Below are 26,921 nucleotides of genomic sequence, written 5' to 3'. Positions count from 1 at the left end.
TAATGTAAATAGTTACTTAAATTCGAAATATATTAGTTATTTTCATTTACTTTTACCATTTTAATGTGAATCATTTACTTTTACCTAAAGTACATTAAAATCTAAATTGTATGAATTATATTTTTTTAGCATTGTGTTGAGTATTGGCTTCACTATATTTTTCCATTAATAAATTTTTATTTTTTGAAAGAGCACACACAAAAACAAAACAAAGAAGGGGAAATTAACCAAATATCAAAACTCAAAAAAGCCTTGTTTACTCAAATATTCAAACACAAAATTGTCAGATCTTAGATGTCGCCACCGCATTGATCACCTTTTTCTGCCATTATTCATCCAGTTTCGCCGCCTCTAGTGACTCAAGTCGCCGTTGCTGCTGACGCCGAATCTCTCTGAGGTGCTATTTTGATTTTTTATAGTTATACTTAAACCGATTGAAAGTGGCAGAAAGAATAAACAATGAAAATTTGATTTGTTTGTGTATAATGCTCATTAAAATCCGTGGAGATCCTTTAATTTAGGCCAATTTTGACCAATATCTATCCATTTTCGTTAATGAAAATTGTTTTTTCTTTAATTTTATTTTTAATTCATGCGCTCTAGATCATCTACAAACTGGTTGAGCTTTGAAATTTATGCTTTATTGTTAACTTGTGGTCTTAGCATGTTCGAAATTGCAGAAATTTGTTTAATTTTTTGTTTGTTAATATATTGTCTGTAATTGGGTATTCTGAACATATGATTGAATTTAGCTGATTGTTAGCAAACCACGCCTTGATTAATTGTTATTAATTTTGTAGAAACTTAAAAGATGAGCATAATTCATGTCGTCAGAAAATGAAAGTATATCAGAACACTCTTTTGTATTATTGATTGAATGAGTGAAGCACATCAATGCTTGATAGGACTATATAGTCGAGATCCTTAGTTTGTTACAAGGGGATTTTAGTACAACAAACTTTGTATCTAACTACATAACAGAATGAAGGAAGCTAAAGTAGCACGTGAGCTGGTTTCCTTTGTTAGAACAACTTGCATAATCATCATGATACTCAACATCCCCCTCAAACTAGGAGGGATTGTAATGAAACCTTAGAGTCTTAGTTTACTAAGAAGATCTTTGACTTGAGTTAAGGGCAATACCTTGGTGAGTACATATGTAAGCTAGTGTTTTGTTGGAAGGTAGGGTTGGATTAAGCCTTCTAGAAGTTTATCCCTAGTGAAGTGGCAATCTAATTCTATGTACTTGGTACGATCATAGAAAACTAGGTTCTTTGCAATATGGATTGTTGATTGAATATCACAGTTGAGGGTATGCAAGTTTGGCACACCTAGCTAGATCACTTAGTAACCTTATTACCCACGTGGCTTATGAAGACATTGCTCTTCAGCTCAAGAGCTAGATCTGCTGGCAATGCTTTGCTTCTTACTTTTCTTTGTGAACCCACTCTATTGGCTTTTTATCCTCAAGTAAGCAAACACCCTCTCATATATTATCTTTATCCTAAGCATCTAGTTCTTTGTCCATAGTTTCTCTCTATAAAGGGATTTTGAAGACTCTTAATATTACTTGGTTCTTCATACTGTTGTCCATTGGTAACTTGCTGATGAGTATGCTCCGTGTTCAACTATACCACACCAATGAGAAGAATTTAATGCTGCAGATCTATTTCCTGTAAATAAGCGGGAGTTTTATGTACTAGATTGTGGATTTGCATGAGTGTTAACAGAATCTGGTTGTTCAAGAATGTCAACAACATCTGGTTCATTATAGATGATGTGAGGTTTAATAGGAGAAGTTAAATTAAACACAGTTGTCGTGCTGGTGATAGGTAAGATAAAAAAACTGATTTGCTTGACTAGTTTGCACCATGATGGCACTACTTTTCTCCAAATCTCTCATCCAGGTTTCTTGAAATTGGGAGGATTCCCATTTTATTTCCAGCATCTTTCTTTCCCATGTCCATTCTCAATGATCCCAAAATTAAGGATTTGGTTGCTCATTACCTTGCAAATTCTTGATTTGAGAATTACGAAAGGACTGTTGTTCTTTTTTCAAAAAAAATTAAGGTTTTATTAAAATTCAAAAGCGCAAAAAACACAAGGCAAAAACTCATGAAAAAGAGTCCAAAACACAAGGACTCTACCTAAGCATCAAGAGAGCGAGGTCCTACCTTCTAGGAAGGTTGAGTTCTACCACCTTCTCTATCATTTGCGAAACTATACAAACTTACCCAAAAAAACTACCACTAACAACAAGACCTAAATAACCCTCCCAACGACTCAACCTCACACTTTAACAAGCACACCACTAATAATACAAGCACACTAAGCCCAAAAATAATGGAAGGACAACTACGACTAATGCAGTACCTTCACTCAGAGCTAGACAAACCAGCAGCCCAAAAAGCCTGACACCCCAACATAGGATCCTGCACTAGCCATGCACCCCACTACACTTGGACTGTAGGCAACCGAGTACCATCTATTGCAGCAGCTAGAGCAGACCTGCGGCAGGTCAGGCTAGTTCATTTTGCTTAGAATTATTCTTATCAAAGAATTTCCTCTTCTCTTAAAGAGGTCACTGATCCCATAAACGTCCGTCCGTATCGATACCCTCACAGTCAAAAAAATGAGATTGAAAGATTGGTTCATGATATGCTGAAGGCGGGAATTATACAACCATCAGTGAGTCCGTTTTCAAGTCCGATGATATTGGTCAAAAAGAAAGATGGGTCCTAGAGGTTCTGTGTCGACAATAGGGCCTTGAATAAGGCAACGATTCCTGAAAAATACCCGATACCGATGATTGATGAATTATTGGACGAGGTCCATGGGGCGACAGTGTTTACCAAGCTAGACCTTAAATTTAGATACCATCAGATTAGGATGAAAACCAAAGACGTCCACGAAACGGCTTTTAGAACTCGTGAAGGACATTATGAGTTCCTTGTCATGCCATTCGGTTTGACGAATGCTCCTACATTTCAGGCGTTAATGAATGATGAAGCTCATGGGATTCGACTTTGCCATTGAATATAATCCAGGGCGGAGTAAGATTGTGGTAGACGCTCTTTCTCGGGTGCCTCAAGGGGTTATGGAGTTAGGCGCATTGCTGAGTTCTAATGGCATAGATTCGGATTTATTACAAGAAGAGGTCAACAAGGATGCTACTTTGGTTCGAATTCGTGATGCTGTCTTGAAGGGGGAATAGGTTCCTACTGGTTTCACGGTTGATCATGGTCGGTTATTCTTCAAAGGCAAATTTGTGTTTGCTCGGTCCTCTCCTTTTATTTCGGTGTTGCTTAGAGAATACCATGACACTCTATTAGGTGGGCATGCAGGAGAATTGAAAACTTATCTCTGTTTGGCTGCTGAGTGGTATTGGGAGGATATGCGTCGACAGGTTACCAACTACGTCCGTGAATGTCAGATATGCCAAAAAACAAAAGCTTCAAATCAGAGTCCGGCTGGGTTACTACAAAATTTGCCAATTGCGTCTCAAGTTTGGGAGCACATTACCATGGATTTCATAGAGGGACTACCCACTTCGGAAGGGGTCATGTTGACTAAGTTTGGACATTTTGTGGCCCTTAAACATTCGTATACAGCTTTTAAGGTGGTAGCCAAGTTCGTAAAAGAGGTGGTGCAATTGCATGGTTTCCCGACATCTATTGTGTCCGGCAGAGACAAGGTTTTCATGAGTATTTTTTGGTGGGAGATGTTTCGACTACAGCACACACATCTCCTTAGAAGTACGACTTTTCATCCACAAACAGACGGCCAGATAGAGATTGTAAACAAGATGGTGAAACATACTTACGATGCTTTGCCAATGAACATCCAAAGAAATGGGCAAAGTGGTTACATTGGGCTGAATTTAGTTACAACACATCCCCTCTCCTTCCCATTAAAATGTCTCCATTTCAAGCTTTGTACGGGCGAGTACCTCCACACGTAGTTAGTAATAAATCCGCCAACAAGGGTCCAAACCTCGTGAGGTGTTAGTATTATGGGAAGGCTTGGTTGAGTCCATAGCGACTTAGAAAGATGCTACTAACGGCCCATTTGGTAGGTAGTAATAAATGGTGGTAATGAGAATGAAAAATTAGTGTAATTTTAGTTGAAAAATCTCTTGGCTACTTTGATGGCCTTACTTGTCCAACGCCAATCATCTTATTTTCTTCATAAAATCTATTCCAATGCATTACTATTGGGAGAGGTGGTATTAGATGGTAATGGAAATTTGTAAACAAAAATACTTTTTTGTGATCAAAGTTTCTTTACCATGGCAATGATATGAAACTTTTGATGAAATTTTACACTACAAATCATTTCCATTGCCATCATTTAGTACCACTAACCAAACAGGCCGTAAGTTCTTCAAGACTTTTCCTAATACGCACCTTGAGGACAAGGTGCTTAATTGGGCCGGGGGTATTCTAACACCTACGACACTGGTTATATTGAAGACATACCAGCAAAGGTGCTTAATTGGGCCTGGGTTATTATTTGGTTTATTGTATTTTATTCTGACTTTTATATTGTTTGAAGGCCCTAGCGTCATAAGTTTCGGGAGGGTTTTTATAAATAATGTTACTCTCTCATTGTAAGGGATATGTGTAGAACTTAAAAGAAGAATTCAGAAATAAAGGAGTTTATACAACACTCGAAGTTGTGTGGGAGTTTACATAGCACTCGAAGCTGTGTGGTATATCGTGTGTGCAATTTTTCTGTGTTCTTTTGTATTGTTCTTGGTGTGTGTGGCAGAGTTTATCTCACATTCCCTCCATTTTTTTTCACATTTTCCAAGAAATCTTGTCAACTTCTTCATACATGAATGAACCAACTATGGAAGGTGAAACTTCGATGGTGGAATTCAAGTCTTCTTCAACCTTCAGATGTGTCGAGGCTAGTAAGTTTAGTCCTTTCTGTTCAACTCTTGGATCTGATTCTGTCCTCGGCAAACTAGAACACCACCACAGGCATTCCAGGCCAGGTTCTGATACCGGTTAATATGTAGAGTTCAGAGCGAAATCTAAAACGACATTCCGCGTTTCATGCTTCAGTGTCTTCATCTTTGTTAAACATTTAGTGATGGACGTATTTGGCCCTTGAATTTGAGCACTAATCTCATCTTGTTAAGAAAAGTGTTGTGCATTAGAACTTTGTCCATATCTCTCCTAACTCGAAGACAAGACACATTTTCCTCGCAATTTTGTACAACAAAACATTCTTTGCTATGGAATTATACAAGACAACCATAATCTATCTAATCACAATATTAGTGGTCTTATCCCAAGCTTTTCCAACAGAATTTTTAGTGCTTGGTCTAGGCTATGTTAATCGGACTCTTCATTTTGCTTCACGTACCAGTGTTCGATCCTTGATACTCGGACATTGGTATGGCACTTAAACACTTCATTTTAGGCGTAAAATTGAATATTTAGACATATTCGACAGTTGAACACGTACCGGTATCCGACTTGAGTACACATGTCCAAGTAACACAGGGTCCAAGTAAAGTACTATAAACACCAGAACCAAATTTGTTTTTCTCGAACAATGCAATAACATAATGAAGCTTAAGTAGCACGAGAGCTGGTTTCCTTCATTTGAATAATCATTAGTAGGATGGTACTCAACAAAATTTATATTTCAAAAACAAGGATGCCAAAACCTTAATCCCAAAAGATTGACTAAAGTAGTGGAAAAACAAAATTACTCTCCGCTTGTCTATTATTTTCGTCTTATTTGACAATGAGAATTAAAGAATTGTTGTTGGTGAATGAATATATGTAAAAACAAAACAAGGATGAGTACTAAAGAATTGTTGTTGGTGAATGAATATATGTAAAACTTTGCATTGTTTCAAATTTAATGAAGCCATAGAGCAAGTTGTGTAACTAAACATTTTTTGCAGGTCATTTTTTCATATTGAAGGCTATTTTTGTAAGAGCTTAACCACATTTGTTAGACGAAATACACATACGTGCCTTGTCTGAGAAAGAGTGATTGAAATGATTGGAGTGGGGAAGATGAAACAATACACTAACATTCTTGACAAACCCTTGAGCAAAGGAAAACAAGAGGTACGATGCTTGACTTCACTATCATTGAACTTAATTACCCTTTTAATGTTTCTACTAATGCTCCTTCCATTATATGAATGTATTGTCTCGGTTTTAGACTATTTTCTGACTGCTTTTGCTCTAAGACTTAAATGATTACACTCCCTGTTGCTAAGTCTTTTTTGACTTCTTTTTTGTTAGTTCATGATCTCACACGGATAAGATTGTGTACTTCTGATCCCAAAATGCTCTCTGGTGGGAGCCATTTGACATTGGGGTAATAGCATGTTGTTGTAATGATCTCATTATTGAAGATGGATATGCTAGCAGTCTATATTCTGTTTCTTAGTTGTACTTTCAATGGAAGTCTCATTCTAGGTTCATTTTTCTTTTGCAGGTCAGCTTAAGTGCCTTTGCCTTTTTGTTTTCGGAGATTGTACAGTATAATCAGACCCAGGTGGACAATATTACTGAACTAGAGCGAAGGTGATAATTTTTGCATAATCACTTTTTTTTTTTTTTTTTTTCTTTTTTCGTTTTTAACCAGCTTTAAGTGTGCAAGAGGATGAATTTTTGTCATGAAACCAGCATTTTGTGACCTTGTTGGTCAAAATGGAACTATGGAATTATTTTTTAATTATGTTTTTAACAAAAGCTGGCATATCTCTTGATGCAGACTAGAAGATGCGGGATATGCTGTTGGAGCACGAGTGCTGGAACTTCTTTGCCATAGGGAGAAGGTAGAGTATGATTTAACTAGTCTTTTTTTCTTTTGATTAAATATTTTGTTCTTTGTTCAATTAGTCAGTTGAAATCCCACCCTTGCCCCCTGCTCTACTGTCACTCATTAATGGAAGTCAGGTTGTAAACAGGGAAAAATGGGCTAGACTGGTATAGCACTAGAATGGAGGGGACCAATGACAATCAGTCTTTGGGTTAAGCCAAATTATCTTGGTTAGGTCTGGTTTAAATCCCAGGAAATCCAGATTCTGAGCCACAAAGGCGTTATTTTTGAAATTTCCATATATGGAAGTGATTACCACCTTTTGTCCTTAAAATTGTTGCCTCTTGGCAAGATTATTAACTATGATCTATCACATGATGAGCTTTTCTATTGATTCCATTCTTCGATGCTTTCCATTTCATTTCTCACCATATGTAAAAGGGTGTATTGATGTACAGTTGCATTTATTCATTGGTTTCTGATTGATTCCAACAGTGAGAGAAAAGTAAATTTGCTTGCTGGTGATAGAATAAGTAAAGTCAAAGAGTTTATTTTCTGCGGTTATGCTGGACCAAAACTACTTTTTTTTTTTTTGCTTGTGGTGGTATTTATTTCTTTGTTTGTAAACCATTCCTTCAAAAATTATCTTATTTATGATTTTGTACTATACATGTTGAATTACTGCAGTCTTATTATTGTTGGTTGGGGATTTAGCAGAGATTTACTAGTTCAGTCTAATCTTGGACTATTGTCTAGACTGGTATTCTGTTTTAAATATTGAGTTGCTGGGTTTTGGTCGGCATTATTCTGTGTATGGAATTGCGAATGCCCCTAATGGAGTTAGCAGAAACATTCTGAACTCTGAGCTAATGACCATTGTATCTCTGAAACAGTACCACTTGGATGAAAATAAGCAGCCGTATATGCTGTTGGTGGATAAAAGGTCAATTGGAAATCATCCTCTTTGTTATTACGAGGCTAGGGTTGCATATAACCTACCCAAAAACCTCACTTAGTGGTATTGGGCTAATGGAATGTTGTATGTTTTTGTGGAGTTGAATATGTCTGTGAACTGCATTCCAGATGTGTAAAGTTTTCTAACGTGCGCAATTTTTCTAGTTACCATTACTTTACAGTTATATATATATATTGAAATTTCTTATGTGAACCTTGTTTTTTTGTTGATATGTGAAAAATTGCAGGGTAACAGAAGGGAAACACGCTTACTTGGTATTCTGTCTTTTGTACACAGTACTGTGTGGAAGGTGTTATTTGGGAAGGTATGAAATTCTAATATTTCCATGTTCCTTGCAGATTTGAGTATTTTGATAGGTTAAAAAGTTTCTCCCTATGTCAATTTTTCTTTAGGGTAGACACAGGAGGGGGTTTACATGCATATGGAAACAGTGATGATTGCCAAATCAGTAGAGCTTTAAAATTTGAATGCATTGTGCAATTTATTAACTCATTAGACTTTTCTTTTTGTGCTCTATTGTAGAGTTGTCTTGATTAGATTAATACATAGTATAGTTTTGAAATTTGAATGCATTGTGCTGTTTATTATTCCCTTAATACCTATGAATTTACCGACCTTTTTATTTTAGTCCGTTCTTTTTACTTTGCAACATTTCTGGTTTGGGTAATATCTCCACCACTTTCTTTAATTCTTATCCACACATCTTATCTCATTTTCTTGCACTTTTAATCCTATCTACACAATTTAAATATCCTCACCATTTTCTTTAATAATTGTGTTGTGCTATTGCTATTTCATGGGGACAAAGGGAGTAATTCATTAGGCTTTCCTTTTTGGGCTCTATGATAGAGTTGTCTTGATTACACTAATACTTTGAAGTGTGTTAATAGGATAGGTAATAAAGTATATTTGATATTTGAGATGGCTCTAAAATTCACTTATGATCATGATTTCCTATATTTGATCTTGCTTCAATTTTTAAGACTTTGCCACAATTTGCTTGTTCTTTTCTTTATGTTAGCATAGAGGATTCACTCATGAGACTTGCTCAGTATGTTTGCATGGATATTGATGACACATCCAATACCAAAATTGTGTTGGTTGCATAACTGTCATTCTCTTTTTTCTGATGTATTTTCTCTTGCCAACCCATTTCCTTTTTTTTTTTAACTTATGTGAGCCATCTTTGACCTTCGTAAAAAAATTTTGCAGTACCAACTCCACTAATATGAAACATGTGTCTTGTCCTCAATGACCTTCGATCTAAAATTTTTTTGTGCATCTTTTTTCAAATTCTGTTCCTCAATGTGTTCCCACACATCCATCACAATCCACATGTTTTTGCCACTTGTAAGAATGAAATTATTCTAAACATATTCGACAAACTTAATGACACCATTAAAATATAGCGGAAGCGTAACCGTATGAAAACTAACCTCTAGCGATTGATCACGTCTCGCCGAAGATGGAAGACAGTTATTGAATACTACAAACTTAATGTCTTTAATGAAATTTAGCTTTTGAAATCTCTCTTCTCTCACAGATGGTTTATTGAGAATGTATGAAGAGAGATGTCATGGATCAAATACTACACATCTATCTATACTTCTGTAGTTATAACATTCTTTTTTTGCTTACATTCTGCATCATCTTAAATGTTTTTCTTAAAAAAATTAATGATAGGTTGCTGACTCCCTTGAGAAGGGCACTGAACATGAAGATGAATATATGATCAGTGAGAAGGAGCTTCTTGTGAACAGGTAGCAGCAATAATTTTGTAATGGTTATAATTTTTCCCAACTTTAACGCCATGCCTACTTGATTAATTTGATCTGTGACAACTTCAGATTTATATCTATACCCAAAGATATGGGAACTTTTAACTGCGGTGCATTTGTCGCTGGAATAGTGAGGGTATATCTCCAATCTGTGTCTTTTTAGTCATTAATTTTCACCAATTTGAAAGTTTTCCTGACTGTTTTTACCCAATGCAGGGTGTCTTAGATGGTGCAGGTTTCCCAGCCATTGTAACTGCTCATTTTGTTCCCATGGAAGGGCAGATGCGTCCAAGAACCACTATCTTGATAAAGTTTGCAGAAGTGGTACCAGCTTTGCTTATAGCCACTACATGCCTTCACTTTTATAGTGTCATACAGTAGCAGTTTTTGATGAATCTTGGATCACCATATCAAAAAATCTATTAAATGATGTGATGCTTAATATGTCCATCATTTTCGAATGCTGTAACAAATAGGTTGGCATTGCCTGCTCTCCCTTGGGATTGATCATTGTTCTTTCCCTTCGGTTAATCCATATGCTTTACCATTTCTGGTAGTTTGCTACTTTTATCTGGATAAACTTATGCCCAAGTAGTTATACACCTTGTGTAAAAGCGTCCTAATAACAAGTTACAAGCCTAACCTAACATATGCAGAGTCTTGTAGATAGGCTCCATAAATCTTCAGGGCAGATGGAATTGCATTGTTTGTTGTTCAATCACTCCTCGCTTTCGAACCCTGAAATCTTGGTCCAGTATATTGTTGTCTTTTCCCTTCATAATTATTCCTCTGCCCCCCTGAGTTTGATACTCAGGGGGTTTGCATACGTACCAAGGACAAGGAAAATGTTTAATGGGTATTATAGGTTTGGTCATGTTCTTTAGTGGAGTAATTACTGGCTTTAATCTAGGAGAGAAAACCTAATTGTTTGATATATAGTGGGGTATTATAGTGGAGTCATGGCCAAAAGAGGTAATGTGTCAAACCATGTTGGACAGACTAAAATAGTAAATGTGACAAAATCTGGGCGATGGTTGAAGTTTATGTTCCTGTTATCGTATAGAGGCATCATGTATATGTCCATCTGTTCATGTACTACAATTAAGTGTTAGTAAGGATACATCTTTATCAATGCTTAATATCTGATGAAATTTGAGTTTGTAAAATTAAAATACTTTTACTGTGGTCCATTGTGAATAAAATTGTACTATCATATAGCATCCGGTTCCTTCCAAACTGTGTTGGTCTAGAAGTTTGGTTGATTTCTCCATCTTCACTTAAAAGTTATTAATGAGATTGGTTGATTCGTTCCAATTTAATTGGTTTGCGCTACATATGCGTTAGATTAATAAAAGTTTCCATGTCGTAATGCCCACGTCTTTACAGATTTGACCCATTGATGAGGCAAGTTGTGAAATTGATGAAAGTATTTAGATCAGAAACATAGTTCTGATGTCTCATTCTGTTTTCATAATCCATTAGCTTTCTTATCTTACTTCCGCTGAATCTTGTTGCAGGTGCTGAAAAGGGAAGCAAGATTAGGCTGATCTCGGATAGAATCATCGTTTCGTGAAACTGTCAAAGATCTTGTATGCTGTTAGTGCAACAGTTAAGTTTTTGCTGCTTCCCTGTATGAATCTCATGAGGGTTTACATTATCTTCGTTAAAGTTCCGATTTTAGTTAGGCATGATCTCTTCTGGTATCAAAGTTCATTTTTTGTATTTATTATTTATTATCTTGTTGACAATGTGAAGCACTGTAGGTAAACAATTGGATTGCAATATATTGACTATTTGCTTTTTTGAGAAGTTCAATTCACGACCACAAAAAATGTTGTATATTCCCGTTGTCCGCTTTGAAAATGCTACGAATAGTGACATTTTAGGGAAAATATCACCGTCAATAATAATCTCAAATGGATAGAGTAAATCAACTAGTATTTATTCATAAGACTGTATTTGTTTATTCGAAAGATTGTAAATTCGCTGGAATAAAAACAAGGAAAAAGTGTCAAAAAGTACCTAATAAAAAACTTTTTTCCAAAAAATACCTAACAAAAAATTTTCTTTTTAAAAGAGTACCAAGTAACGACTGAAGTTAAGTTTTCTATTATTTTTTTTTGCCCATTTTTAAAAAGTATCTAGTAGAATTTTTCTTTTCAAAAGCGTACTAAGAACACAATATAATTATCCAATACAAACACTACATCATATATACAAGTGGTCTTTGAATTTTTCCCCCATATTATCCCCTTCATGTACAATATACAAGTGGTACCATCTATCAATTTAGGGGATTCTAAAAAGGAAGGGATATCTTTATCATCTTTAATCTAACTTCTCCCATCAAATAAAGTATACCCTTTTTTTAGACCAAATCCTTCCCACATCATCCAAACCACAATCATCTTAATCAAATGTACAATTTCAAAGTAACAAACTTCCTCTTTTAATGTCTTAATCTTAAAACCCTTTCAATCATACACAATACTATTACATTTTGTTACAAAAAAACCCCCAAAGTAAATCCTATTCTTAATAGGTTTCATGAGGTCACACAGCCTAAAACAAAATGATTGAAAAAAAAATCAAATCCAACAAGAATTAAAGCAAAAGTGTAAAATTCAACAAGAAGAATTAAAGCAAAAGTGTAAAATTCAACAAAATTATGCCAAATTTTCGAACAAAAAAAAATTAAGGCAAAGTTACTTACTTGAAGATTTTCGCAGAGGGAAGTGAGTAAAGGAAGAAGAACTTTAAAATTGCAAATAAATGGTTGCTTGAGCGAAGAAAATGAGGCGTCTGTAATGGGGTCTTCGAAACAGTGAGTGAGGAAGAACATGAGGATTTATAGGAGAGAGAAAATATTGTGAATAAGGAAATGGAATTGGGTCAGTTTTTTCGAAGGGAAAAAACAAATGTTAACGGAAAATTTAACCCTAGCCGTTACTTGGTATTCTTTTGAAAAGAAAATTTTTTGTTAGGTATTTTTTGGAAAAAGTTGTTTTATTAGGTACTTTTTTGAAAAAGAAAAATTTATTAGATACTTTTTGACACTTTTTGTCATAATATAATAAAAACAACTTTTTTTAACTCAAATATATCATAGCATAACTTTCTAGGCCATGTAACGCATTTATTTATGTTATTGATATGTAAACCATAATTTTCTAGCCAATACAACACATTTATGGTATGTTTGATATGTAAATTTAGAATCTTAGAAGTAAAACCAGTTAACCTATTCATTAAATTCGGAATATGACTCTTACTCTATTATTTTCTATGAGTTTATAATATATAACTAAAACATGTAAAAGTTGTTTAAATCATATGTTGTAAATTCAATAAAATGGAAAGAATATTTGCTTTTAGCTTGAATCTCAATAGTAATAGTGTTTGAGATCTCTCTTACTAGGTTTGAGATATTTCCTTAAAGCTATTGATGAGATTAGAAGGTTATGAAGATTATTATTAAATGAGACAGTAATTAAATTTCATAGGACAGGGAAACAGTATGTTAGGAACTATAGGCTCTCTCTCTCGAGAGAGATCGTCTTTAGAAAAAACGGCTATTAAGAGCCCAACTCACTTTCCTTCTTTAGTAAATATCTTAATTTTATAAAAAAAATTGTTTTAAAAAAAACTGTTATTTTTTTTAAAAAATGTAGAAAACTGCTTTCTTTTTGGAAGATGAAAATTTTTTTGATGACTGCCTATTCCCAAGCAAAATAAAACATCATTTAGTAATAAATCATTCCTTTTTTTAAAAAAAATTAAGGTTCATCAATGGTGGAAAACAGTGATAAACAGTGATGTTGAAGATGCCAATTATGGCTAATTTTTATGATTTGGGGTTATAACATAATATATATGGAGTTAAAACAGAATATATTAATAGTTATAACATAATATATTTGGAATTATAACTCAATATATTTGGAATTAAAACTTAATATATTTGAGGTTTTATAACATAATATATTTGCTTGTATTATTATAATATCAATTTGGTAGTATTATATCACAAATATATACTCTTATAAACCCAAATCTATTATGTTATAACCACAATTACATATTTTATTATAACCCCAACTATATTATGTTATAACTTCAAATATATTATGGTTTAAATATATTATGTTATAACTTCCAATACATTATGTTATAACCACAATTGCTTTTATTAATTTCCCCCAAACAGTATATATTGTTATCTTTTTCAACATCACTATTGATAAAGCTTAATTTAAAAAAAATCAGAAAATTGTAAATCCAACTAATATATAACACAATCAACCCAAAAAAAATGAAAATGAATGCTTTAAAAACGAAAAATACATAACTTTGATGGTTTTGCAAATGTTGAAGAAGATAAATAGAGAATAAACAACAATGGGGTTTGAAAACTACAAATGGAGTTTGAGAGAGGAAGATGAGTAGTAATGTCAGAAAAAAAAAAAAGGAAAACTAAAAATAAAAGTTAAAAAAAGCATTATTTTGAAAGTGTAGTTATTTTTTTAAAAATTTAAAAATTGAACTGGCCTAAACTTGAGACGTCTTTTATAAAGACGGTTTCAAATAAAAATTTGTGTAGGAACTAATAAGTAATAAATAAATGAACTTGTATAATTGTATTCATTTTATTCCACGAATTTTGAGGAGTATATTTTATTTTAGTCTATTTCAAAATTTGGTTATAATTGGTTAGAGTAGCACCTTCCACTTACATGCATCTACATCGTATCCCTTCTTCATTCTATCCTTACCACGAAATTCATGATAATTTACTTTAATTTGTTGGGATTCATAAATGCTTAAAGCGGAATTTCAGGAAACACTTCTCTAACATCTATCTCAGGATCATAAACATAATCAGACACATGAATCATATAAAAGGATTAGTCTATATTACCTTTGTAGCGTGAAATCCATAAAATTAACGCAATAAGATAATCTGGAGAGCCTCAAACGTTGCTCCTCTATTCAGTCTACCAGAATCAATTGAATACCAACGTTTGCTAGAACGGAAGAGTATTGTTTCTCTTGCTTTTACTGGTTTTTGTTTCTGTGTGTGTGTGAATAATTGAGAGTGAGAATTTAAATTAAAAATATCATTAATACTCACACCCTCATTATCCCCACTTCTCCATAGCATTATATCCTCATATAATACTAGTAACCTAGGTAAAAAAAAACCGATTCTTTTGTTAACCTAATTGGATCGCAAGTCCATACTCCTAATGGGCCTGAGTTATTTATCGTTCAATTGATTCTTTTGTAAGACCTTATAGGATTAATTATATTAGTTGTGGTCCAATTATTATTGACCCACCAATTATATTTATTCTCTAGCAAGCAAATACAATTACTAATAATAATTAAGTTTATTATCTTCATAAATGTCCTATATATTTATATTTAGTAATTGTCGGAAATGTCTACGGACACATTCCTTCATAATTAATCTTTCAACTCACGTTACACGTCAAGTACATATGAGTATACTGTAGTCTGTATACATACATTCTTCCCATCTGAATCCCCCTGCAAACCCTACACTACACCTAATGATTAATTAATTATACTCCCCCCAATAAATAATAAATTAAACAAATAAAATAAGTACAGAGCATTATTCTCTCTCTAGTCTACTCCACAGTTCGAATATACAACTGTCCCCACCGAACTGTCACTGTCCCCATATACAGCGGGACCGACAATCTGACGTGGCGACAATCTGACCATTCAATCAGAACTCATCAAACACCGTTGATTCCTTTCTTGATATATCCTTAAACGACATAGTAGGAGGCGTAAGTGACCTGACTAGCGCGAAATTCAACCCTTTAAAAAATGGGTGGGTCTTTACATCAGCAGCTCCACGACTTGACCCAAGTCGACTAAACGGGTCTTTTTTTAGTAACATAGAAATCAGATCCCGAGCGTGTGACTCACACGTGGATGAAGGTGTATGAGTTGGAAAGGTCAAGGGTTTTATTAAGATGTTCCGTAGTGTAGCTATGTTTGATGCAGCCGCAAATGGTGTCCGTCCATAAATCAACTCGTAGATGAATATCCCAAATGCCCACCAATCAACGGCGTTCCCATGGGAGTTACCTGATGCTACTTCAGGGGAAATATATTCGTGGGTCCCAACAAATGAACATGATCTAGCGCTAATCGGCTCGGCTACGAATAGCCGGCTTCCAGCCGAAGCCGAAGCCGAAGCTGAAGCTGTGAGGGATTGTATTTTTTTGGAACGGAAAAGGCATTTGTAAGGAAGGCAGGAAAATAATGGAGTATTATTATTATTATTATTATTATTATTATTAATTTTGTTATGATGGTTGTTGTTATTAGTATGATTGATGAGATGGTGGGGAATAAGGGAAGAAAGATGAGGAGAATAAAGGGCTGGGATTGAATGAGAAAAAAAGGAGAGGTCAAAATCAGAGAGCATGATATGACCGTCGGATCTAACCAAGACGTTCTCGGGTTTTAAGTCTCTGTAGATGATACCCAACATGTGAAGATATTCCAATGCCACAAGTACTTCAGCTGCGTAAAACCTGATTCATTCACCAGCTTAGTCACACTGATGCGTCTACTCCATCAAACGCTATTAATTATTGGAAGAATCATGCAATTGCTAAAATGTCCTAAATTTAAATAATGCTAGTCATAAAAAATTATTCCGATGCAAGAATATATCATTGAGCATAATACATATGAAAATTTGCACCATATAACTTAAATATATGAAAACTTTAAAAATTACAGTATAAATTTAAAAGAACAGAAAGTATCATTTTCTATCCTTAGCTTGAGCTCAAAAATATACCTAAATTCTAAATGCATACCTTTGGCTTTTATCTATGGCTATGGCTAACAATAAGACTCCTACTAGCCAGTGGCTACTAACCTACCCTCATTACTAGATGGAGAAAACAAAGCTAGACCATGCACAAGTCCTGAAGTTCATAACCCATTAAAGAAAATCCTACACTTATTTACTAGTACTACTTCCTATTTATTTTTGGAAAAATTACCCTGAATAATACGAACTTTCACTGATTTTCCTACAATAATATGAACTTTTAATTAACCATGAATAATACGAACTTTGATACATATTTCCCGCTGGCATACCATTTTACCTGTTACCGGTAAACTTACTCATTCCTTTAAAAAAAAATTTTTGGCTGATAAAACTAAGTAAGAAAAATTACCCTGAATGATACGAACTTTCACTGATTTTCCTACAATAATACGAACTTTCAATTAACTATGAATAAAATACGAACTTTGATACATATTTCCCGCTAGCATAATGAAGAAATGGGGAATAACCGTTTCTCCAGGTAAAGAACCGGTCAGGTATGCTAGCGGGAAATATGTATTAAAGTTCGTATTATTCATGGTTAATTGAAAGTTCGTATTATTGTAGGAAAATCAGTGAAAGTTCGTATTATTCAGGGTAATTTTTCCTTTATTTTTTTGTCATATCTATATCATATATTCAAATGTCTTATTTCTATAATAGCCCATCTCCTGAGAGACCGTCTTTTTAAGAGATGTCTCTCAGGTCCAATCCAATAATTAAACTAAAAGATAATAATGAGTTGACCAAATTAATGATGACCTTTCAAAAAGACCATCTCTCACAAGAATTTGTGTTTCTATAAATGGTAAGTATTTGCCTATATTTATGCCCTTACGAAACTTAATTATTTACAAAAAAGTCATAAAATTATCACAAACACCCATAATTTACGCAAATATCATTAAATCATCAAATGTCCAATTAGCATTTGCTTATACTCCATTCCCGGGATGTGTCATGTGGTTTTTTTTTTGTTTAAGAACACTTGCGACATTTATATTAAATCAAGCGAAATCAATGTTACAAGGCTTTGAGGGAAATGATACAAATAGATAATTTTCCCAACAGAGCCCGAGTTTCAATGAGCAACCATACGAGCCGCGGTATTACCACTATGTCGAACAACACTACTATGAAAACCAGAAAGAGACAATACAAGTGATGCAGTCTATCAAGAAGAAGGACGAAAGGAGAGTGTCATGTCGGCTTACTGCTGATACAGTTCATGACATTTAGGCTGTCTCTCTCAAGATGAATGTAGGAGTATCCCAATAAATTGCTAGCTTGATTCCATATACAACTGCAGCAAGCTCACTAATATCAAGAGGCCAGAGGGCATATACCCGTTTCACACCAGCTGCAAGGAGGGCTCCACGGCTATCACGAACTACTACTCCAAAACCTCTATCAACATCCAAAGCTACATGTGCATCAACATTTATCTTAACCCAATTATCCTCCGGGGGAGACCAATGCCTAGGCATAAAGTGAGAGACATTGCAGGAATGATAAACTTTAGAAGCATAAGAGTTGTGATCGCGAACCATAGTGGTAAATTGAGTAACAGTCTCGACCATGTTGAGGGATGTACCTTCAAACATGAACTTAATCAGGACAAACAAAATGGCCCAACATGCGGTGGATGTTAGCAACACTAAATCCTTGGAGACGTTTTCCATAAACCAACTGAAAAAAGCATAGAAAGAAGTGCGAGGGGCATTCTAGAGCACGAGACCAACTGGGTGATCTTTCCAAACCTCAACATTCGAAACACAGTCCACCAAAGCATGACAAATGGATTCCGAATCCTAGTTACACCTACTACAAACTGGAGAGGGTGCTATGTTCCTCTGGTGACACTCTTCATTAACTACTAGACTTCCTCTGCAAGCTCTAAAAAGAAAACGGTGTATCTTGGGAGGGCATGTTAAATTCCACATTCTATTCTAGAGACCATCAGATCCAAGGATAGTAAAGGTCGTGTTATCAGACCTACTCAGTCTACCCAACCAATATCCCAACTTAACTTAATATTTGTCATCCTTAATATGCAACCAGAAAACACTATCATTAGGCTAGCTGAGGGATAGGGGAATGCTTAGTATGGCCTTTCGAGTCTCCTCATAAACATTATGCCCAATATTATCCAAATTCCAGTGGCCGTTGTGGAAATCAATAAAATCGCTCACCCGTAACAAGTTATTATTAGCAACACTACTATCCAAACCACAAGCGACACCATTTACAATAATCCATTTATCAGAAAGAGGATTAATAGAAAGCCTGTTACCAACTTGCCATACTAACCCCTCCATAAAGAGATTTGATCCCCAAAAGCTCCTCCAAGTATATTTAGGATCATAGTCGCGACTGGCATCTAGAACGTCTGAGTGTTTGAAATATCGGGCTTTAAGAATAGCCGTGAGAAGGGGACACTCACCAACATGAATCCTCCATACCTGTTTTGCTAAGAGAGCCAAAATGAAAACTCTAATATCCCTAAAGCCCATGCCACCCTTGCTTTTCGGAAGACACAATTGAGAGCAACTATGCCAATGCATTTTCGACCCACCATTACTAGAGCCCCACCAGAATTTAGCAACCATGGAATTTATCTCATCAATGACCCCGTCCGGGATGGGGAAGATACTCATAAGGCAAGTGGGGATGACTTGAATGACAGCTTTAATGAGAACCTCCTTATCAGCCCAAGATAAGGACTTTTCTTTCCAACCTTGAAGCCTTTTCCATGTTCTCTCCTTGATGCTTGTGAAAACAACGTTCTTTGATTTTCCAACAATAGTTGGGAGGCCTAGATACTTCTCATGTTGGTCAACCTCAACAACACCCAGGCGTCTTGTGATCTCAAGCTTCAAATTTGATAAGACATTTTTACTAAGAGATATTTGCATCTTCGCATAATTAACTCTTTAATCAGAAGCTCGTTCATAGATGTCAATGATCTCGGCAATTTTTGAGCATTCCTGCATAGACGCGGTAGCAAAAATAATAATATCATCTGCAAAAAATAAGTGAAAAATAACTGGGGCACCTCGACAGACACGAACACCGTGTATCTCTTTTAGTTCAGCAGCTCTAGACAGAAGGGAAGAAAAAGCCTCCGCACAAATAAGAAAAAGATAAGGAGAAACAAGATCACCCTGACGAAGACCCCTCAAAGGTTTCAGATCACCAAAAATGCTACCATTGAGCTTGAAACTGAAGGATACACTCGAAATACAATCTAGAATCCTTTTGACCCAACATTCACTAAAGCCCATATGCCAAATAACCTTTTCCAAAAAACCCTATTTTACCCGGTCATATGCTTTACTCATGTCGAGCTTAAGAGCAAAGGAGCCATTTGTGGAAGAGACTTTGCGCTTCATAGAGTGGATTACTTCAAAAGCAATGACAGCGTTGTCTGTAATAGATCTCTTCGGAATAAAAGCTGTTTGATTAGAAGAAATGATATCTGTCAAAGAAGGTCTTAGTTTATTAGCCATGACTTTAGAAATGATCTTATAGAGCACATTGCAACAGCTAATAGGGCGAAACTCAAACATAAATTTCGGGTCTTTGCATTTAGGAATCAAAGAGATGCAAGTGTTATTAATACCTTCTAAAGATTCTGTACTACGCCACCAATTTTTCACAAAAGAAATGACATCCTCTTCCACTATTGACCAAAAAGTTTGGAAGAAAAGAGCATGAAAACCATCCGAACCAGGAGCTTTTGTAGGGTGCATTTGGAACAACGCGTGCTTAATCTCCTCATTTGAAGGTTCACTGTCAAGAGCCATGTTCATCTCCTCTGATACTCTGTGCGGCAAACCACTTAAAGCAACATCTACATCATCAGGGGCATCAAAATGGAAAAGTTGAGTGAAATAATCTACAATGATACTTTGCAAGACCTTCGGATCAGATTTCCATTCACCATTATCATCAGTCAGCCCTTTGATTGAGTTCCTCCTTCTTCAAGAGCTCGCTTTATGATGAAAATATTTTGTGTTTTTGTCATCATCCTTCAGCTCGTTTGATCGGGCTCTGATAAACCAGTGCGACTCCTCGAGGCGGTGTAGATTGTCCAGCTCATCACTGAGGGCTTTGCATGTTTGAAGAACATTTGCATGCGGTGCACAATTTTGGAGTTTAGAGAGGCTTCTTTCAGCTTTCTTGATTTTCTTACGAACCGCACCAAAGGTAAATTTAGCCCATGTAGAAAGGCCTTGGCCACATTCTGCTATTTTGAATTGAATGTCCCACCCCCCACCCCCCAGTCTACCCAACCATGCATCCTCCACTACCTTTTTGCAATCATCATTAGACAACCATAAAGATTCGAACTTAAAAGGTTTGTTGCCCTCTTCCACATTTGGAGATACCCCAGCCTGTAGCAGAATAGGTATGTGATCTGATTTGTACATAGGGAGATGGCGAACATCAAACAGAGGATAAAGGTCACACCAAGATGTTGTTGCAAGAAACCTATCCAACCTCTCCTTTACATGAGTATCAGAACGATTTCCCCTAGTCCATGTGAACCGCTACCCCTGAAACCCAAGTCTTCGAATTCACAATCATCCACAAAGTCACGGATAGGGGTGTTCACCGGTCCAAACCTGGACTGGACCGGTCGAAACTGGTTGGACCAAAAGACCGGAATTCCATCCGGTCCGGTCCCGGTCTAACCCAGTTTCCTCCAGGTCCGGTCCGGGTTTAGACCGGAAGTAATTTTTGATACCAAAAATAAATTAAGAAATTTAAGATTTTAAAATAATTTAGCAAATTACTTATTATAAATTTAAAATATTTGAGTTAAAAAATTATTTTGTGTTAGAAATAAAAAATATAAAGCCCTTTAAATAAGTATATACATAAAAATCGTAAATATTATTCCCCTTCAAAATTACTTTTATATACATTCGGTTTAATTCGGATTTTTCCGGGTTTAGACCGGACCGGACCGGAAACCTGAAAGAATTCACATGGACCCTAAGCAGAACTTCTAAGAGAGCGAATAAGATCCCAAGTCTTATTCTTTTGTGAATGATCGGCCCAACCATAAATCCCATAAGTGAACCATTTATTAACCCCATCTAGCTCCACAACTTCAATCATGATATGACGGGTTGAGTAGGAGATAAGAGAAACATCAAAACCATTCCACCATAGCCCTAAACCCCCTGAGTTCCCCAGACTACTAAAATAAAAGCCAAAATCAAAGCCACATCCAACTCTAACAATATCTAACTTCTCCTTAGTTATCATAGTTTTCATAACAAAGACAAAATTCGGTCGATCCCGCCAACACCAATTTTTGAGGGCTTTAACTGTCAGGGGATTGGCTAACCCTTGAAAGTTCCAACTCAAAATTTTTATTGTTGTTCGCGGGGTTGGACATTACTATCACCCGCTACTTCCTCGATAGAATCTTTGTCACCCATATCAATCCTCTTAAGTTTCTTGCTATCTGTCTCAGCATTTTCCAAAAACAACATCTTCAATTGCCGCTTTCTGTTTACTGAGAACACCATCCTTATCAGGTTCTAGGATTTGGACCCCACTGTTGATCTTGCTTGGATTCGTCTTATACAAAACCTTTACTAGTTTTCTTTTTATTTCTACCCATCTTTCTAGGATCAGAACCACTAGATCCCATATCAAAATCAAGCTTGTGTACTATCACAATTTGTTGCTCATGTGGTTTTATAGCTTGACAAGAGGCTGCCAAATATGGATCAAAAGACCCTTCACTCCCTGGGACTGAATTATCTGCATATTCCCCCACTAGGACGACAGCTTGTTGGCATGAGAAAGCAAGTGTCTTCGACACCTGTCCTAGAAGTATGTTTAATACTAACCACATTCTCCCCATCATCAACCTCATTATCAGCAACTTTAGTTCTCGAATAGCCTGCTTCTTTCCCTCATCCGTAGCAACACAAGGTGGGGCATAAGGTTTATGTGTAATGGGAGGTTTAGGTGTGAATAGTGTACGCCCTTTCCCTTTGAGAGCATCAACTTCCTCTTTAAATTTGCTCAGACCTTTGCGTGGAGAAGCCTTGATATCCAAGCTCCAACGGTTACCCACATCTCGATCTTCATCTGACATAACCCTACAGTCCCTCTCCGTATGACTCATGAGACCATATAGAAAATAAAAGTGGGGTAAGCGTTTATATTTCAACCCTATATTCACGATTTGGTTTCCTTTGAGGCAAGTTTTCTGTGTACATTTTAAGGGTTTAGACACATCAATCAATACCCTCACTCTACGATATGGATCTATCTCCAACAAGTCCTCTTCCACATCAAGAACGTCCCCAATGGCCGCCGTAATACATTTCACCCTCTCCACAGAACGGAACCAAAAGATAAATTATAAAGACGTACCCAAAAAAGAGAGAAATTAAGAGTTACCTTTGACGGTACTGTATCATTAGAGATTTCTTGCAAAAGAAGTAATCTTTGTTCAAAACACCAAGGGCGCCCTTCCATGACCCTTTCTTTGTCCTTCCAATGTAATAATTGAAAAATAAAGACATTTGAATCCATGGGCTTGATAATAACACTTTCTTTGAGGTTCCAAATGATGTTTATCGTTCGTTTTAACGCATTAAGATTAATGGGTTTTTCTATGAGTAATTTACCCACCAGATGTAATTCTATTTTCACATCCTTCTCTCCTAGATTTTCAGTGCTGAAATCCAGAACATCACTTTCTTGAGAATATCATCCGCCATTTTAGGAATAACACCCGAAGAAAACTGTCAGAGAGCAGGACAAAAACCCTAGAAAGGGAAGACAAGTCTAGAGAAAACCTAGAGAGAGAAAACCTAGAGAGAGAAACCCTAACTCGTAGAGAGAAGGAGACTACGAATGTGTCATGTGGTTTCATTCTCATTTTCTCTTAAAATTGGCGAAAAATCAAATGAGTTATTAATTTGATATGATTAAAGGGTAATAATAGAAAAATGTGACTGAATTGCAGACAAACGGGCTTAAAATCTGAGTAAATTTCCTTTGATCAGTAATGTAATCCTAAAATTTTTTCCATCACAAATAGAGGGAAAAAAAATTTTCACCAATATTTAATTACTACCAGGATATTATCAAAACAAGCAGACAGTGCATACACATACAAACAATATCTGAATATCCTTGTCTCCAAATACAAACAACCAACCTTAAAGAAAAATTATAACTAATAGACACTAGTACTAGCAAACACATTTAATCATCAATTCATCATCTCATCCTCAGACATTGACTACTGAATTACTGATTACTGAAATTTCTCCATCTCATTGCAACTTCCCAAAAACATATTTATTTCACTCTCTTCGTCTCACACTCTCACTCTCATCTATTTTGCACTTTTTTTATAGAGAAGATATAAAATATAAATATAAATATAAATATGTAATTGTTAACTAGGATTATAAGTACCAAATGGGTTATAGAAATAAATGAATAGAATTAAATGAGATAACTAATTTGGAGATCAAAAGATAATTGTAGGAAGGGAGTTATGTATCATTAACAAAAGATAAAAAGGTGAAAAACTAATAAGTTCAAATCATTAAAATCCAAGCTTTTATATCCCATGAAATCTATAAAATTGTAGTAAATTTAGTGGGATGAAAGATTAAATATAGCACCATTTTAACTTTTAAATTTATGTTTGCTGTCAAATATTACATCTAGGGTGCACAAAGTTCGGTCTGGTCAGACCAAATTATAAAGTTTGGTGTGCAAATTTTTCAGACTAAATCACAATAAGAACGAATCAGACTAGATTTATCTACAACGGTATGATCTGATCTGCCCTACAATTTTTCAAAAATCTATTGTAAGATATTTACTTGTAACATGGTACATTCCATGATCAAGTACAACCTAGTAGAGTTGGAGCATTTACATTTATTTTCAAATAAAAATTTTAAATTTCATTCTCACTAATCATTACTTTCTCTCTAATAAAAAAAAATACGCTCCATAATTAAAATACAAAATCCCTCTATGTTTTTCACAAGACTCTAATGGTACTCCTATAGTTTAGGTATATATTAAGGGAAGTTAAAACTAATTGTGCAACCCTTGTATATATATGTGTGTTAGAATTCTAGTTTGCCAATTAATTCACTAAATTTGACTAACCGTTTTAAAAGATATATTACGATAATTTAGGATTTAGGAGCTTTGCATGGTACAAAGATTAAGAGTTGGTTCAATTGTTGTAAACAAGAATTTTAATCACACGAATAATATTAATAAGCAAAAAAATTGCAAATGAGAATTACAAAATATATGTTGGATACGATGCAGATTCAAATATGGCCAATAAAATTGAAAAATATAGCTAATGTCACGCGAGAGAATAAAAAGAAATGAAGCGCGCAATATAATGAATTAATGATACAATACCTGGCTGAGGAGAGAGAAAATCGGTTGAAAGGGAGTTTATGACGGAGGGAGTGCAAGTCACCATTAGAACAATACTCCATAACAATACAAGAAAACTGACAAGCATCAAACTGAGCATACGAAGTAGGCAAAAAAGGATGATCAAGCAATTTAAGTATCTTCTTCTCCATCTCCGCACGCTGAGTCTTTTTCTTAACAGCCAATGCTTCTCGATCCACCACTTTCATGGCATAGTCGCAAGACTCATCGCATCTAAGCCGACACAGATAGACAGTGCTTATATCACCAGCACCGATCTGACGAATGATCTTGAAATCCGAAATGGTTAATCGACGGTTGTCTCCGGAGATGTTAGAGGCGGCGACAATGGCTTCGAAGGCGGAGTCGGAAGATCGGTGTGGTTTTAAAAGGGAGAAATTTTCGGGAGAATGAAGAAGGTCGCGATCGCTGCTACTACAAGTTATTGAGTATGAACTGGTACTGGTTGATTCTGCGTCTAGTTCTGATGAATATTTGTTAGCAATTAACTGTTCTACCATCTTGTTCTTGATGAAATTGAAATGGAAGACGATGATGATGACGGTGATGATGATGATGATGATCGATGATGAAAATGTCGATGGTGATGATGATGAGAGACAGTAAACATGCAATTGTATATGGTGCCAAGGAGGGGTTGAGGAGCTATGAGAGAGATAGAAAAATACAGTACAGGAATATTATTAGAGGAATTGAGTATATTGTACTAGTATATTTGGATGAAGTTGGACCGAAGAAGAACCAGAAGGTAAAGTGGTAAACGGTTCTTTATTTACGTATGTATAAGAATATACTACTTCTATCCCTAAATTTAATGGAAAGGAAGAGATTGTATATATGATTAAATAACGAAGAATAAGACTATTATAAAAATTAGTGTTGTTTGAACGAGACGGCCTCATAATAAAATCGTTAATTTGGACCGACTCAATTCGCACGTGTAACAATTTTACATGTTTTTTCTCGTTTTTTTTTATTTTTGGACATTTTTCAATTTTGATCTTAAATGTATCAATTTTGAATTTAAAGGTATCAATTTCAACTTAAAGTAAACTTTAAACAAATCAATTAAAATAAAAAATTTTAATTTTGACCTATAAGTGATCAATTTTGACGTTAAACTGATCAATTTCTACTTAAATATGGTTCTGTTTCATAATTTGAGAACGAAGTTAATAAATGATATTATTTTTTCATTTTATGGATGAATTTCAAACAACAAATGAATGGTCAATAACACTATCAATAATAGTGTTAAAACATCATACTACACAATACAAGTACTCTTATTCAATGCAACATGATGGTTTTTCCTTTGTAGAAAGTTTTTTTTTTGAAATGGTAGGTTATGTGAAAGTTAGATGAGAATCAAATTTAAATATTTTTATTTTAATAATTTTTTTTGAAAGTAAAATCTTATTTTATAAATTATAATTTTTTAGATGTTTAATTATTAAGCTCTATTTACTAATTACTCTTAATTTATATTTTCTTTTCAATCTAAGTTAAAATATAATCAATTGAGATTTTGTTTGATATATATTAATTTTACTTTTTATAATCTTTAACCAAGCACAATTAGAAACATTTAGGATTGAAACCAAACACAATTAGATATATTTAGGATTGAAATAGCGTATATTAAAATTTAGTTTTTATAAATTTGGATATTTTTCCCGATCCTACATAGAGAAGGAAATCAAACTAGTGTTTCTATAAATGATGTTGTACTTTGTATTAAGTAATTATCTCAATGAAAAACTTAAGTTAATGATTGTCGACTAGTGCTATATTATATATTATCTACTCTATAACATTTCATCACGCAAGAGTCTGCTGAACTAAAGTGTAAATACAACATAAACTATCATTATACTTGACACTAAATATTCTACTTGAAATAAAGAGTCAATCTAAGTTTCAATGCCATAATATTGGTATCTTTTATTTTTGAGTTGATAATATTAGCATCTAATATCATGTATTCATGTTAAATACTAATTCAACCAAA

General features: G+C 34.9%; 2 protein-coding genes across 3 annotated transcripts; one reads left to right on the top strand and one right to left on the bottom strand.

Moving 5' to 3' along the window:
- The first annotated feature begins 186 nt into the window (after positions 1-186).
- On the top strand, positions 187-11,364 carry LOC130815032 (uncharacterized). Of its 2 annotated transcripts, XM_057681362.1 has the most exons (10): positions 187-397; positions 4,814-4,915; positions 5,924-6,092; positions 6,469-6,557; positions 6,748-6,811; positions 7,998-8,075; positions 9,455-9,531; positions 9,619-9,685; positions 9,766-9,873; positions 11,067-11,364. In XM_057681362.1, exons 3-10 carry the CDS (start codon positions 6,021-6,023, stop codon positions 11,094-11,096), a joined length of 585 nt encoding a protein of 194 aa, XP_057537345.1. In that variant the 5' UTR covers positions 187-397; positions 4,814-4,915; positions 5,924-6,020; the 3' UTR covers positions 11,097-11,364. The 2 variants fall into 2 exon arrangements, with proteins under 2 accessions (XP_057537345.1, XP_057537344.1); XM_057681361.1 differs by lacking the exon at positions 4,814-4,915.
- A 2,715-nt stretch (positions 11,365-14,079) lies between these two features.
- LOC130815309 (protein kinase PINOID-like) lies at positions 14,080-25,707 on the bottom strand. Its single transcript, XM_057681728.1, has 2 exons — positions 24,872-25,707; positions 14,080-16,124 (listed from the first exon to the last, which is right to left on the bottom strand). The coding sequence occupies exons 1-2, from the start codon at positions 25,408-25,410 to the stop codon at positions 15,305-15,307; spliced, it is 1,359 nt and encodes a 452-aa protein (XP_057537711.1). The 5' UTR covers positions 25,411-25,707; the 3' UTR covers positions 14,080-15,304.
- Between the last annotated feature and the right edge of the window lie 1,214 nt (positions 25,708-26,921).

The sequence above is a fragment of the Amaranthus tricolor genome, chromosome 6, assembly GCF_026212465.1.
Source record: "Amaranthus tricolor cultivar Red isolate AtriRed21 chromosome 6, ASM2621246v1, whole genome shotgun sequence".
Lineage (NCBI taxonomy): Eukaryota > Viridiplantae > Streptophyta > Magnoliopsida > Caryophyllales > Amaranthaceae > Amaranthus > Amaranthus tricolor.
The sequence above is the reverse complement of the archived record's forward strand: the minus strand, read 5'-3'. Positions and strand labels throughout refer to the sequence as shown.

Excerpts from the sequence above, each read along its gene's own strand:
- LOC130815032 (XM_057681361.1), top strand. The coding sequence starts at position 6,021 with ATGATTGGAGTGGGGAAGATGAAACAATACACTAACATTCTTGACAAA. Across the intron at positions 6,093-6,468 it reads TGAGCAAAGGAAAACAAGAG|GTCAGCTTAAGTGCCTTTGC; the intron begins GTACGATGCTTG and ends TTTCTTTTGCAG. Across the intron at positions 9,874-11,066 it reads TGATAAAGTTTGCAGAAGTG|GTGCTGAAAAGGGAAGCAAG; the intron begins GTACCAGCTTTG and ends ATCTTGTTGCAG.
- LOC130815309 (XM_057681728.1), bottom strand. The coding sequence starts at position 25,410 with ATGGTAGAACAGTTAATTGCTAACAAATATTCATCAGAACTAGACGCA. Across the intron at positions 16,125-24,871 it reads TTTTCTCTCTCCTCAGCCAG|GTTTTACGCAGCTGAAGTAC; the intron begins GTATTGTATCAT and ends TGAATGAATCAG.